Here is a 15899-nt window from a genome sequence, read left to right on the forward strand (position 1 = left end):
CCAAAAATCCAATATATGCTAGATATTTATTTAGATAGAAATTTTTTAAATAATTTTACCTTCAATGCTGGGCCACACGGTGTTGTAGTGGTTAGCACTCTCGCCTTGCAGCGAGAAGACCCGGGTTCGAGCCCCGGTTGGAACAAGGGCCTTTCTGCATGGAGTTTGCATGTTCTCCCCGTGTGTGCGTGGGTTCTCTCCGGGTTCTCTGGCTTCCTCCCACAGTCCAAAAACATGCAATGTGGGGATTAGGTAAATTGGACACTCTAAATTGACCGTAGGAGTGAGTGTGAGAGTGAATGGTTGTTTGTCTCTATCTGTGTGGCCCTGCGATGGACTGGCGAACTGTCCAGGGTGTACCCCGCCTATCGCCCGATGTAGCTGAGATTGGCACAGCACCCCCCGCGACCCTCTGGTGGAGGATAAAGCGGTTAGATGATGACTGACTGACTGACCTTCAATGCCCATCCCTACTAAAATGTCATGGGGTGGAGTGGCTCAGTGGTTAAGACCGGTACTGGTTAAGACATTGTGGTCGCAAGTTAGACTCCACCCCTGGCTGATTGTACTCAATTCCATTGTAAGTCGCTTTGGATAAAAGCATCTGCATGTAATGTAATGTTAGTGAAAAAAGAACTGAAAACTTTTCAGCAAGTTCTAAAGGCCAAATTTGTAACTTATAGGAGTTTTTTTTGGCAAAGGGTGTGTATACTACCCATAAGTCTGTGTTTATGTAAGTCAAATGGACAAACAGCCTCTCATGTTTTGAAGTGTGCAAGTGAGGAATGACATTCTTTCTGGTACGTGAAGTCCACCGTAGTTCCTTTAGAAATTCTTGAGAAAGGTAGGGTTGAGTGGAGAAACACTCGCCACGCGTTTTCATGTCATCAGAACTCGAAAGTCGCTGAGTTCACTCAGATAGCAGCGTTTTGTATGGTGGTAGCCATCATTGAATCCCATGTCGTTGTTGTTGGTGCGGTCGCTGGAGTTCAGAACAACCCAATTACCCCAGAAATTACCTCAGAAGTTCTGACTAAAAATCTAACGCACTATTTGACTTTCACTGTCACAAGTGCTGGTAGAAAGGACAGTGCACAACACACACCAAGTAGATTTTGATAGACAGGCAATAGCCTGTGATTACTAGACGAACATTCACTACGAGCACATTTAGTCCTCAAGATATTAGAGTCAAAGGATGTTCCCGTTCATTTTGACACCCTGTTCCTAAACATTGATTATGGAGCTGTAGCTTTCTCTTGTTCTTGTCATGGTGTCATAGACGAAAAATCAGTGCAAATTTGCAATGTCCACATGATTGGAGCTTTTTTTTGTTTTGACTCAGTCCTGCAAAGTGCAATAGCCCTCCCTAATTTTATAAAGACTTTAAAACCAGACCTGTATGCACATGCCAAAATGTTCCCAATAATCGGGCTGCTTTATGTTTTGCCATTGAACACTTTTTAATGATTATGGCCTGTGAGTGAGTGGAGGTTTTGTCTTGTGCGTAAGGTATGTGTTATATACACTCGCTATCATTCTGTAATTCTTTAATGCGTCTCTTTACAGTGCATCTAAAAGCCATATCCGTATTTATAATTCATAAACGGCTGGAATAAAACACCACTGAATGATAATAATGGGAATTTGTTACTTTTTATTGACTCCTGAAGGACGTTGAGTGATGGCTCCTGCTCAGGTGTCCGATTGGGTATTGATGGACTTGTTCAGCAGCAGCATCTTCTTAGCATGTGTCTTCTCCGTAATCAATCACAGCAGCCCTTTCAACATGTCTGCTGTTCTTCATTGAACACATCTCTCGTTGCCGGGCCTGTTGCTTTGTATTCAGACTTTTTTCTTCCCTCACACATGGGAGAAAAAAATGTGGATTGTTAAAATTGTAATGACCTCATCAAATCCCAAATTTACAGTCTGCAAATGCATCTGATCGTTTGACGTTGTAAAGTCTTGATGTGATGGCGAGAGTGCTAATTAAATAAACTCGGATGATAAATAAAATGACAATTAGCTTGCAAGAATTAGCATACTGATTGGCTAATCAGGAAACTGCTCGGGTCTGTGTCGTAAACATATGGAGTGCATGGTTTGCTTTTGCATAAATTGGGGCATAATAATTGGAGAAAATGTGTAAATGTGATTTTCTTTTTTTTGACAATTATGATTTGACTAGTGATATCAAAATTTGCCAGATATGAAAAGATGATTGCATTAACACATGAGATACCATCAAAATCAACCACTCTATATTCTAATGCAAATAACTGTTTATAACTAGCACACTTTGATGAACAATTAAAAAATACAGTCGTGAATAGAAATGATTCTAGGATTAAAATGATTGGTGTTTACTAATCTCTGACATTGAAATATGTGGATTATATCCATTGACGGTTAAGTTTAAACCATGATCCTCCTTAATCATCGCCTTTAATATTTTAAATTGTATTCTTTCTAAATGGGTTTTGGATTTAAAACCAAATTGCTGAAATGTGTTACGTGCTAGTTTTTATTTAAAGAACACAGGTATTATGATCTTTTAAACAAAGAAAACAGCCTGAAAACTCAACAGACCTTGTGTAATTAGAATCGACATGAACACAGTTCCATGTAGAGATTGGACGATATAAAAAATTCCTGTGTTCGATTCTGATGATCCTGAGTAAAGCAAATGCAGTATAATCTAAATATTTTTTTGATGATTGTACAAATTGGCTTTGGAATTACTTGACTGTACTTTTATGGTAAACTGAGATCTACTTAATTTTTTAGGGAAGTGAAAAACAACAATGTTAAATATAATAATTGTAAGTTAAAACACTACCCCAAACATATACTTATAAACACTGTCTCATGCATGTGGTGCAACTTTATAATACATATTCTAAAAGATACTTACCAACCTCATCAATACTGACTTAAAAACAACACATTATATATTTGGCCAGTACGGTTATTGTACATCTGATAGTATCTAGTAGTTGTACTGATACGATCTCTGTAATTCCCATCCTAGTGCTGTATTGGTCCTTAGAACTGAAAGCAGTACTTCTTCTCCTTCTTCACCGCCTCTGTGGGTGTTTCCCAACCTACGCTGTCTGCCTGCACATTCCTCGTGACACCGTTACCGTGAGCTGAAGATGAAGTGGTCTGTAACTGATTATTTAAAAGAATGAGTGGTGAGAAGTGGAGCAGGCCGAGCTGTGGAGAGGGACAGTGAGTGACAGTGCTTGACTCAGAAACAACTCGTGATAAGAGTGTAGGCTCCAGAGAGAGAGAGACTTTCAACTACTTTCCAGGTTCAACTACATGAAACCCCAGGACAGAACAGTCCAACTGTCTGTATCTACAGGAGCTCTGCCAACAGCTTTATGGCATATTCAGCATGTTGAACCTTCAATGAGAGAGCTTGCTTTGTTAGCTCCAGACAAGAAGAGCCTCGACATGGAGTTAAAATTAACATTTACTCTATAAGTTTCTCATTGAATGCTGACATTTGGGCCTGAATAAAACTATTACATGAAGTCGCTGTGCTATCATGAGTCTGTCTGTCTGTCTGTGTGGCTACCAAACAAGATAAACACATGCTGAATATTTGCCACCAACTGCACGATAGTTCTTCCAGTTTCCTTTGTCAATGAAGATGCAGACTACTGTTATCTGCTGCTAAGGAAAGTCGCTGGCTATAGTCGGTGCAGTGTATGAAACGGGACTTTTCTCCAGTCATTTGCCAACTGGGGCAGCATCGTGATTGTTTTTACCGGGTCAACGGAGTTTAGCGTTGAAACTTTTCAGTTGCCAATAATGTGAATGTACAGACAGATGAAAATCAAAAAAAATAATTAACCAAAGCCCAATCCCCTATTCCAAAACTGAGCTCCAACATCGGTATTACTTTGAGGATTTAATGAAAAATGTAAAAATATTTATCACAAAATAACCTTTCATATTCCAAATCACTTGCTAAGTCATCTAATTAATCTTTGGTACTGTTTGTCATCCACTCTAATGATCTAAAAACTACATGTATTCATAATTCATAATTACTACTCAGCCCCACATCTTTCTGTTATTGAATGATCGACTGAGCTGGATTCTTTAAACCTGCATCACTGATGTCTACAACCCGAGTTCAGAGATAATTTTCGATTAGTTTGAGAACTGCCAGAGCAGAATCACAACTTTCCTGATCCCTGACTGGGTTTACGTCCACCCAAGAAACAAATGATCTGTCTGACCTGTGCTTTCAACCCTTTGAATTTCTGAGTGGCAGATTGACGAGCAGCGCAGCATTGACTGGCTTCTGTTTATGGGCCCGATCAAAGGTGATTGCCTGCTTTGTAACCTTCCCCTGTAAATTAAGGCTTATGGCTGTAATAAATTTCCAGCAGAGCCAGGACAACTCTGTCAGACCGTGACTTTTTGACATTGTTCCACTCTCTCACAGGGATCAAGACGACCACTTTGAATTTGCCTCGGGATATTGACTCCTTAAGTTTAACAGAAGGGCAAACGACGGAGTCGTGAGTGACGCGTCTTAAAATGACTTTGCAAAGTGCCGAGATCAGTCATCCTGTCACGGCAATGACTCTCCTCACAACAAGTGTGGTTTAACATTGCTCGTCTTGCTCTCAACCAAACATGAGATGGCACACTTGGTGCCTCCTTGGAGGAGTTCGGATGTTGCGCGATCTTGTGCTTCATACCATATGGGACGACCCAAAAAAGTCCTGGAGTATTGGATGGTGCCTCACATATGTCGGGACAAATGATTCAAGGACACGGAAACCCTGATGCAGCTGCTGCTTTAGCACTGCCCGTCCTCTGTGGGACGGCAGTGCCAATCTGAGTGGCCGTATGGTGACATAGTTTATTCAGCATATTTCAAAGTTTCCACTACTCCTTTTGTTCTTTTTTTAACTTATGCTTGTCAAGTGAATTTTGTTTCAGGAGATGTCTTTGGGAGTTGCTATTTTGGGGTGAACGATGGGGACTAAAAATGATATCTTGGATTATTTTGGTCGAATGGCGGTATACCTTATATCTCCTGTATTAATGCCTCCCACCTGAGGACTCAGTTTGTGAGATAGCAGCTGGTCAGTGCTTGCTTCCACTCCACACTCCATTCACCCTGATATAAATCTCTATATACTATGTGTTCAAATTAAAATCGGAATATTGTTAGATGTTATTAAACTCGTCACAAGCTGTGTGGATTGATGGAATGGTTCTGCTTGATGCAGTACAGTACATAGTTTTTGCATTCTTATTAGGAATAGTACCAAAATAACCAGCCCATTCCATTTTTGGCACCCTTCACTTTGGGTACCAGAGTGAAATGGTACAGTCAGGGTGGATCTACCCCGGATCCACCCATGACAGCCGATTGGGTTGGTTATCTGATGTGTAGCGTTCAGTGTCCTCTTTCATTGTCGTCGTCATGCTGTATCTTGGCTGATGCGGGTATCGGGCACAGCCCACACCCCGCCAACCAAATAAAGGGTGCTTTATGGACCCAGGTCTTTACTGATCCAGACTATTCCAAACCAAACCGTACCATGATGGAAATGACTAATTTCCATGGAACGAAGCTTGTGTTCTTGTGATAAACAGCTAGATTTCAAGAGGAAAGAAGATTAAATGCTGGATTTCCTTCGTTGTTACCCATTGATAACTGTGTAGTGTTCTTCTTCCTATGCCGGGTTGATGAGATCATGCTATTTTTACATTACATTACATTACATGTCATTTAGCAGACGCTTTTATCCAAAGCGACTTACAAAAGTGCATTTAAACATTTGGGTACATATAAGAGCTAGAAGTAAGTAAGAGCTTCAAGTAGAACAAACAATTAAGTGCTAGTCATAAGTGCGATGTACAAGTTTTTTTTTTTTGTTTTTTTTTTCGTCTTAGTCGAGGTAGAGTCGGAAGAAATGTGTTTTTAGTCGGCGTCGGAAGATGTGGAGGCTTTCAGCTGTCCGGATGTCGATGGGGAGGTCGTTCCACCATTTGGGAGCGAGGACAGTGAACAGTCTCGAGTTCTGCGAGTGCCTCTGCGATCCTCTCAGTGAGGGGGCAGCGAGCCGGTTTGTCGATGCAGAGCGGAGTGGGCGGGCTGGGGTGTAGGTTTTGATCATGTCCTGGATGTAGGCTGGACCGGATCCGTTTGTAGCATGGAACGCAAGCACTAGAGTCTTGAAGCGGATGCGAGCAGCTACAGGAAGCCAGTGAAGGGAGCGGAGGAGGGGTGTAGTGTGGGAGAATTTTGGTAAGTTGAAGACCAGTCGAGCTGCTGCATTCTGGATGAGTTGCAGAGGTCGTATGGCGCATGCAGGAAGACCAGCCAGGAGGGAGTTGCAGTAATCCAAGCGTGAGATGACAAGAGCCTGGACCAGAACCTGTGCCGCCTTCTGGGTTAGAAGAGGCCGAATCCTTCGGATGTTGTGCAACATGTATCTGCAAGATCTAGCTGTTGCAGCAATGTTGGCAGTGAGGGAGAGATGGTCGTCAAGTGTCACACCCAGGTTCCTTGCGGTGTGAGAAGGAGTTACCACAGAGTTGTCGAGGGTGATGGTTAGATCTGTGGTGGGAGAGCCCTTTCCTGGGAGAAAAAGAAATTCAGTCTTGTCAAGATTGAGTTTCAGGTGATGGTCAGACATCCACTGAGAGATGTCAGTCAGACAAGCGGTGATCCGTTCTGCTACCTGTGTGTCGGAGCTGGGAAAAGAGAGAATGAGTTGGGTGTCATCGGCGTAGCTGTGATAGGAAAAACCATGAGAGCGAATAACCGAACCAAGAGAGTTGGTGTATAGAGAGAAGAGGAGAGGGCCCAAGACAGAACCCTGAGGGACCCCAGTAGCTAGAGGACAGGGTTCCGACACGGATCCTCTCCAGGTTACTCTGTATGTTCGGTTTTGAAGATAGGACGAGAGTAGGGTAAGTGCAGAGCCTGAGACACCTAGTTCTTGAAGGGAGGAAGTCAGGATCTGGTGGTTAACTGTGTCAAACGCTGCAGAAAGGTCCAAGAGGATGAGCACAGAGGAGAGAGAGGCAGCCCTGGCAGTGTATTTATGTAGCGAATGCCGCTATCACTGTCCAACCCACTCGGCCCGTGGTGAAAGCACAAACCAGATTTGGGTGTATCATTCGGAACCTCACCGTTGTAACGTCTGGTGTAAACGAGGCTTTTCAAACCATCTGTCTTCCCTGACCAGGATGCATGCATTCTCATCAAAACTGTTGAGCTAATTACAGTACTTTGATACAATTTAGAGATTTTATTTTAATTTAATCCAACTGACATCTGTCAACAACAAATAAACACCTTGCACAGCTCTACTCCAGTGATCCGTGCTTTTTCATTCGTCAGATATTTTCTGGTTTACCAGAAATAACTTCAGACAAAAGCCTGTTTGATGTTGATGATCTCGATACTCGCACTGATCCAAACCTCGCTATGCAAGTATTCCCAGAGTTACAAAATAATTATCAAAAACACGGTTAAGATCTTACTGAATGCACTCTTAAAACAAAAAAAGCTCTTTTCCAACAGAGGGAAAAGTCTGTATTCACCTTTACTACAGATTATTGCTGTGACATTTTGAGATCACTCACTGAATGTCAAGACTCACGCTGCGAGCTTGCTGAAAGCAAAACTCTGCCGCGGTTCTTCCTCAACATGACTTTGGCTTCTTTTCTTCTCTGCTGAGTTTGATTTTTGTATTAAAAGTCTTTTTGTGTAACTGTGCGTTCAAAGTGACGGCAAACAAAATGGAGACTACTTTTATTAGAGTGGTGTCACATAAATACTGAAGAGGCCTGTGACTTTTTCCCACTTTTTCAAACTCATTTCTAATGTCCCGTAGTTTATAATTTGAGTAAATGGTTTCCTAATACAAATGTCATCATTTTCATTGTTATATTAACAATTTGAACACTCAGTCGATTAGGATGGGATAAACACACATTACGAGCAGATAATTACAACGTGAACTTTCCATCCCATATTTGAAATAACATCGGGTTTGTTGTTTAACAATGTTTAACTTATTTGTTTAGTTTTTGTTGTCCTTTTTCTGTCTTTTTGCACAAAGAAATTGGAAAAGTCACACCCGCCCAATGAATCTGATTCCGATTCCTTTACTGATTCTTGGCCTGCATTTTTCATGAGGCCCTGACTTGCTGAGGAAAGCCAGGACTCAACACACTGTCTGTTTCTCCTCTGTCTCTACATATGGATGGAAGGATGACGCCGTTCATCATTGTGTCCCACTTCTCCGCACTTGGATACGTTCCTGAGGAAAGATGTTGAGTGCTTTTGTGTGTAGCGGAGTTTGCTGTGTGTGAATACTTAATCCCGTCCAGGACTCTCATGTCAGATCATACAAACTTTTGTTTTTGAGGTTTTTGTCTTGTCAACGGTGAGCACAGCACAGCCCGTGCATATCTATTCTTGTCATATTGTGTGTGTGTGTGTGTGTGTGTGTATATTAAGTAGAGTTAGGCAGAGGGAGTGTGTAGTGTTGTCTCTAGAGCACTGATGATGATAATTACTGTAGAGAGAGTGTCTCAGGAGACCGGGAGCCAGCTGCCTGCCTGCCTTGCTGCTTCAGTGCCATCTACCACTCAAATGCTTTTTTTTAACCCCCAAGTCTGACTGCAGCAGAGTCATGGGTTCACTATTGGGTAGCTTTAAGCAGACACTGGAGTGACTGAAATCATAACCGTGGTCATGATTGCATGATAGTGCTCGCTACAGGAGGGAGACTCAGCAGTCCAAAGGTGGCAATTTGATCCGTATGATCATTATCATCAGTATTATTCTGTCTGTAAGAGTTGCATAATTTATGAGAAACTGGGTATGGAAGTATTTTTGAAACACTGGAAAAAGACATTTCAGTGTTATCCTGCCTCTGCATTCCTTGATCGTTGTGTTTCAGTTGATTTTTGTTCTTTTTTTTCTTCTCATTCTTGCCCCTGAAATGCAGAGTTTTGTCATTTTTAGTATGGCTGTGATTAGGGGTCGAATCGCAGGGTACGTCGCAATACGTGGTCCACGATACCAATAATATCACAATACAACAAGATGTTTGATTGCATGGTTCTTACCTAAAGGCCCACTGGAAATCTGAGTGGCCTTCTCTCAATGTTTGTTTTCCTTGTTTACAGACGGTGTAGTCAGGCACTCATGACCCAGTCACTGAACCAAACCTTAGCCAAAAATGGTTTCAAAATATTTGTCCATGGGGGCTTCTGATGGATGCTAAAACTGCAAGACACCACAATAACCTAGAACGTCTATTTCTGATTGCTCTATAAGTTACAGGGAATTGCTTGTTGGTTTGAATCCCTGCCAAGTCGAGGGCTAGGATCACCCTGAGCAAGGTACTCCATGCCTATTGCTCATTGTTAAGTGGACATTCTGAATTGACCCCAGCTCCTTGGGGGACCACATCCAGTGTAGTCCTAGTACAGGTCCCAAATCAAATATGCAGATCATCAGCTGTGGCGACCCCTAGAGAGGGAGAAGCCAAAAAATATTAATACATAAATACTGGCCCACACCTTGACATTGAAAAATGTTTGTGTGTATAAATTACTATTAGATATTTTCCAAAAAAACATTCAGTCCTACATTTCAGGGAAAACTTATGAATACATTTTGTATATGTAATGAGTTACTGAGTGAAACTATTTAAAAGAAAATCTACAACCGTAGTAAAGTGTGCACAGAGTCAGGTATACAATAGTATAGTTTGTGAAGTGACTGAATATTGCTGCTGCCAAGTAAAAGCCCATCTTATCTTTGATTCAGACTTTCTCTGGGTCTGGTACGAAGTTAAAAAAAAAGTGCCCCGGGTTCTTGTCTCACTCCCCGGAGTTTTGCCGACGGTAACCGTCAGTGCCGGCAGGGACACTTCCAGCTTCACTTGACTTCTGCAATTAGCATCAGCTGTTATTTTAGGATGTTTGTAAAACTCCATCTCCTCTTATCTTCACACAGAAGAACCATTTCTGTCTGATATTGTATTTCGACGGTGACTGGTATTCTATAGCTAGAAATCAGGTCAGCTGATATTTGATACCAAACTTTTTGGCCTATATATAAATATTTACTTGAAATTCAGTCATCTATGTTTTATATCTACACTGAAGGGCAATTACATACAGTGTTTTCAATAAATACAGAATTATAAATGTATAAACTAAAAATTAAACCGGTTATCAAATAACTTCTTTGGCCCATAAAATGTCACAAAATGTGTTGCATGGAGCAAATAAACCAGAAAAGATTCACTTTTAAGAAGCTGGGAGCAGAAAAAATCCCTCAAACTGATTAACTGATTGTCAGCATAGTTGACAATTAACTTAGTTGTCGATTAATAATCAAAGACAGAACTGATCAGGAAAAATCCAACTTATTTGATGACAGTTGGAAAAACAATGAGAAGACTGCACACGTTTCCCGGGCTGCATTTGGATTCACTGGTGCACGACAAGGCCACTCCATTCCTTTTTTTGAGTCTTCACCCAGTCACTCCATCATTCATGAGGGGGAATGAATGGGAACAGAATGGCGGGGGGGATAAAAGGGAGTGTATTTGCTCAGCATCTCTGAAGCGTTATATGTTGGAGGGATTAGACAATAACCCCCCATCCACCCTTAATGGCTATTAGTAGTTAATTAGCTTGAGTGTGTCGGTGTAACACAGATCAGCCAAGTCAAACCTTTTTAATTCTCAAACCAACCAGAGCTGAAAATGTGTTTCCACTCAAAACAAAGCCACAGATCCAGAGTCCATGCCAACACCAGCCAGCGCTGTGCCACACAACATTCTATTAACATTCTCCCTGCACTCCAGCTCTCATGACAGCATGACAGGAGACTTCCATACGGGAAAGAAATGTATTCTTTTCTATGAAAACACAACCTGCCGAGCCATGCTGGCCTTTTGGTTGTGTTCAGAACGCATCAGGTTTGACTACGTGTCAAATTGAGGGCCTGTCTTTCATCGCCGATGACGACGATGAAAGATTCTCATGTGACTCGAAACAGGCTTTTAGCTTCTGTTCGTTAACACGTTCGTTTGCAGATTCTTAAATGATTCTTCTGTAAGAAGCTGGAGATTACTGTCTGTCTTATATCAGCACATAACAAGCCTTCATTTTATAAACTGTAAATATGTCAGTAGTGGGAATTAAGCACACTGTTTAAACAACATCCATTTATCGACCTTTTAAAAGTTAAGGCTTCCTATTATTCAAAGGAACCAGATAAATTTTGATCTCCGTTTCGCCATTTTCTTCAGCTCTTCGGTCACGAAAAAGGTTACAGAGACGCCAGATATTCCACCAATAACATCAATAACACCCAGGGCTTGAATCAGCAAATTTGATCACCGCAAAGTTACCGCGAATAAGATGTCTTTAGGGCGTCCTGCCTAAAAGTAGGGCGTCTAATTCCTTATTCTTTTCCCCGTCCCCAGGACGCCCGCACGCCCTGCTCGCTAAAAGCCTGACTTGAACTGATGATGTCCACAAATGTCTTGTTTTATTAATCACTTTCAATTATATATTTGTTTTATGGAGCAAAGAAACATGAAAATGTCACTTTTAAAAAGCTGACAAATTGTAAATATATGAAATAACCCACTCAAAGCATATATATTATATCGGGGGTGGGAATCACAGGGAACCTCACGATATGATACAGTACACGATACCAATAATATCGATACAACAGTTCTCCGATAATCAATACATCTCTGCACAATCAGTGTGTACCTTTGGAGCAGAATTCCCAGTGTCCAAAACAGAGCTCAACCCCTTTTCTACCAGTTATTCTATTCTATTCCCACATGTCCATTTTAGCGGAACCTGCACAAACAGCCTTAACAAGCTGCAGAGCGGGTTTTCTGTGTGTTGTGGACTCATTTGACTGCTGTCAGGTTCCTGCAGGGCCTCCTCTCTCTGTAAACATTGACTTCCCTTGCCATTCAAACGCCCCCCCGGGAGGATCAGCGTTGCTGGCTGCCAGGGTGCATGTCTCCATCTGTCAGTCCTCTTCTTCTTTTTTTTTTTTTTTTTGGTCTAAATCTGACTTAAGAAAATATCAGATGAAAGATCACGCTGTCACAAACACGTCCATTAACCGTTCACATGAAGACACCACAAGCATCAATGTATGGCCAACACATTTGTACTGGCATCATTAAAATAGTTGATGATTCAATCAGTGATCACTTACTAACTGCAGCCCTTGTTATTTGTGGGGAAACATTTCACAAAGAGCAGCTAGAACATTGAAAAAGTGATTTCTACTGAAATGCATGAACACTGCAGCAGTGTCATTCAGAAGCACGACTGTGCTTTGGTGCTTTTCTATCATTATATTCATATCATGAAATGTGTTATGGCAAACTTTGTGTTTTACTGTGGCGGGAGAATATTATAAGGTAACATACTGTATACTGTTATTGTTTTTATTACTCCAGCCAGCCCTAATCTGAATATCACAAACGTGAATTGCTTTGCACAAAAAGTGCGACGGAACGGACACATTTTGGAGCTTTGTTCGGGGTGTTTATGAGGAAAGTGCCTCGTGTAAACAACACATATATACGCCCAGTGCCGTCGCTGCCGACTCTTTGGAACGCGCCCTGCATGTTGGAAGCTGCAGCTTCATAGACGTCTTTTGTCCAAAGATCTGAGCTTGTGGTTTATTTTTGCAGTTACATTTGGTCATGTTGTCATTTTAGTCCAAAAAACCCAACATGAACGTAAAGTTGATAGTTGAATTTGAAGGCTTTAGTGTCATTTTATTGGTTGCAATGAAAACAGTACACATCAAACACATAAAACAAGTTCAGTTAAAACAAAAAGTTACAGTAAGGCTCATAGTTCAGGGTTTTGAAATGTGGCTGTCTGAGGTATTGACATATACTGTGTTAATCATCATTATAACACTGTTTCTGTTAATTGCCCCCGCGTGACGGACTCTTGCTCTCACTGATAACTAAGAAAAAACGTTCAAAACGTTCCCTACTGAAGTTTGAGAAGCGCTTAATCTCCAGTACCAAAGTGCTTCATCACAAATGTGTCATTTACTAAGATCTAAGAGAACACGTTTAGGTGAATCTGGAAAAGTTTTGTGTAGTATCTTTTTTTTATACATGTCTTGGGTGCCCTAAAAGGCTATTTTTGGAAAATGGTCCCAGAGTGAAAACAATGGGAGGAAAAAAAGGGACGGCAGTGAGAGCAGCTATGATGTATGGCTCTGAGACAGTGACACTGTCTAAAGGACAGGAGGTGGAGGTGGAGGTGCTGGGATTTTATTTGGGAGTGACCAGGGTGGACCGGATTAGAAACGAGGGACGACTCAGGCTGAGCTAAATAAGGCGGAGAAAAAGTAAGAGAGTCAAGGTTGAGATGGTTTGGAGGAGGGACAGTGATGTTGAAGATGGAGCTGCTGGAGCTGCCCACCTCTCTTGCTCTGGCATTTGCTGTCGCCATCTTCACCGTCGCCTTCTCGTGTGTGGAGACGAGCTTTAACGCCGCTCCATGTATCTCCGTGGCGTCGTCAGGTGTGCGTGAGGCTGTTTCTTGAAATAAGAAAAAGATTGTATGGACAAAGTTGTGTTTCACTTACCACAGGAAGCTCTTGTCTATCTCTCCACCATGAACGTCACGTGTCGTCATATTATGACTCTGGTGAAACCATATGACCACGTCCCTCTCACCTGCGTGTTGGAGCTCAGATAAATCCTCTTACGACTGCCGTGTTTTTAGTCCGTCAGTTTAGACCCGGATTCAATTTCAAGGTGTGGTGCACCGTGTGATCCTATTGCCATATTTTAGTTGTGCGCTGGTCCACACAGTGATGATGAATTTTCCTTTCTGTCAAGTATAGAGCCAAACTGGAGCAGCTGGCTACTTCTCTTTAGAAGCCGCTGATGAATATTGACTGCGCAGACTTGTGCGCCGCTGCCGTGATGGAACATTTGATTGTATTGTATTGATGCAGTATCAGTATGGTTGTGTATATACGGTGAAGTGAAAAAATAAAATCCCAGTAAAGACATTAACAGTGTCACAAAGATGTCATTATATCCGACATTACTGCTTGTCCCTAGTAATGTTGCCTGTTGTCCTGGAAGCACTAATGTCTTTTATTTCCTTAACACCTCCGGTCACTTTAAGTCCACTTAGTCAGCAACATAATGTAGTGCAATCCTGACGTTATTATGTTAGCACAATCCTCACTGGGTAAAAGAAAATACACACCCAAGCATCATTTACATGCTGAACCATAATTTACCCCGCAATCCTTGTTTTCACATCACTTTAATGGCCTTTCTCTTCTTAACGACTCCCTCAAGAGGTTTTCTGTAGAAACATTGCTCGCACTCACACACACACATGTGCACGTCGTGTGTGTGTGTGTGTGTGTGAGTACAAGTGCAGAGAGAATCTACCTTTACCACTGCCTGTGTCTCTCTGTCACATTATAAAAAGCCAATTTCTTTTTAATAGCAACAACAGCGGGAGCTGACAGGACCTTTGTCTGCTGGTGGAGCAGACTTATCTACATGGAAACAGGGCTTTTGCCCCTAGTACCATCTTTTTCGTTCTTTTTTCCCCCCGTAAACACTTCATTGTGCTAAGAAAATGTCTTCATACACACAAACTCCACCAAAAAAATTCATTCCAAACCCTGTAGAATAAACCAGGGATGAGCATGAGTGGGAAATATACAAAACCAAGGTTTTAACAATGATTGTATTTGTAAAAGCAGATCTTTTTAGGTGTCGACTGCAGCAAACATTTACTTAGTGAACTTTATGTGTTTGCAGAAGTAATGAAATTCACAAGGTTTCTTGAATGCATCTTGAAGCTGCTCCTCGAAGCTCAATCTGCTGTCGATCTAGCACAAGTGATGCAATTTACCAGGGTCTTTGAATGCGTCTCGTTAGCCACTCCCATTAGCTCAACACCCTGTGAAACCTGGAGCGTGTGGAGCATGTGCATAAAGCTTTATGTCAGGGCCAGATTTGATCATGTGAAGATTCCCCAGGGGCCAAGGGTCCCTTCAGAACTTTGAAGTGTATTTTCCTTGTCACAATTATCAATGTAACCAAATCTAAACCACGCAGGAGGGATTCAAACCTCTGCCTTTCTTTCATATCGAGAGTCAGATATCATCGGTTTGTCACGGCTTGGTTGCAAACCCAGGACTCCAATCACAAGGGTGACGGTAGCTCAGTGGTGACGCGAGTCATCTGTCAACTGGAAGTTTGTGGGTTTGATTCCCACAAAGACGCTTATCTCTAAATGGCAAAACTGTAGCGTGAAGCAGCCTTTAGTCGTCTAGAAGAAGAAAGCGATGGTCGAGGAAGACGGCGACGGCCATGATGCCGTGGTTTTGTGTTGGTTGTGTACACGAGGGTGAACGTCCACTCCTTTTTTCCAGCTGTTTTCTGGAAAGTATTGAATGTTAGGCCTCCTAATATGCTGCTTCTGTGTGTTCTGAAGGATGAGACCACGGGACAAGAAGGATGTCACCCGTCGACATCATGCCAGCTTTTAGTAAACATGTAAAACGGCTCAGTGGAGAGTTCTCAGGCGTGGTTGGGAAATTCTCGTCAGGAGTATTTCACAAAGCCCTGTGTGTGTGTGTGTGTGTGTGTGTGTGTGTGTGTGTGTGTGTGTGTGTGTGTGTGTGTGTGTGTGTTTCAACTCGTTTTCTCCTCTTTCCAGTGCACCTGGTTGAGTCCCAGGAGATGGCTGAATCTGCAGGAGTACCAGAGCAAGAAGCTGATGCAAGAGAGCGGCGTCGCTGTCCAGCGCTTCTATGTGGCAGACACGGCTTCTGAGGCTCTGGA

General features: G+C 42.1%; 1 protein-coding gene across 1 annotated transcript in view; it reads left to right on the plus strand.

The window, feature by feature from the left end:
- The window catches only part of suclg2 (succinate-CoA ligase GDP-forming subunit beta), a 136661-nt gene that overhangs the window by 32339 nt on the left and 88423 nt on the right, over positions 1-15899 (plus strand). The window contains exon 3 of the mRNA XM_044023473.1: positions 15775-15899. This exon is cut by the window's right edge and continues 17 nt beyond it. Within this exon, the coding sequence (XP_043879408.1) occupies positions 15775-15899 (125 nt within the window). The remainder of the gene's footprint in view (positions 1-15774) is intronic.

The sequence above is a fragment of the Solea senegalensis genome, linkage group LG4 (genome assembly GCF_019176455.1).
Source record: "Solea senegalensis isolate Sse05_10M linkage group LG4, IFAPA_SoseM_1, whole genome shotgun sequence".
NCBI lineage: Eukaryota > Metazoa > Chordata > Actinopteri > Pleuronectiformes > Soleidae > Solea > Solea senegalensis.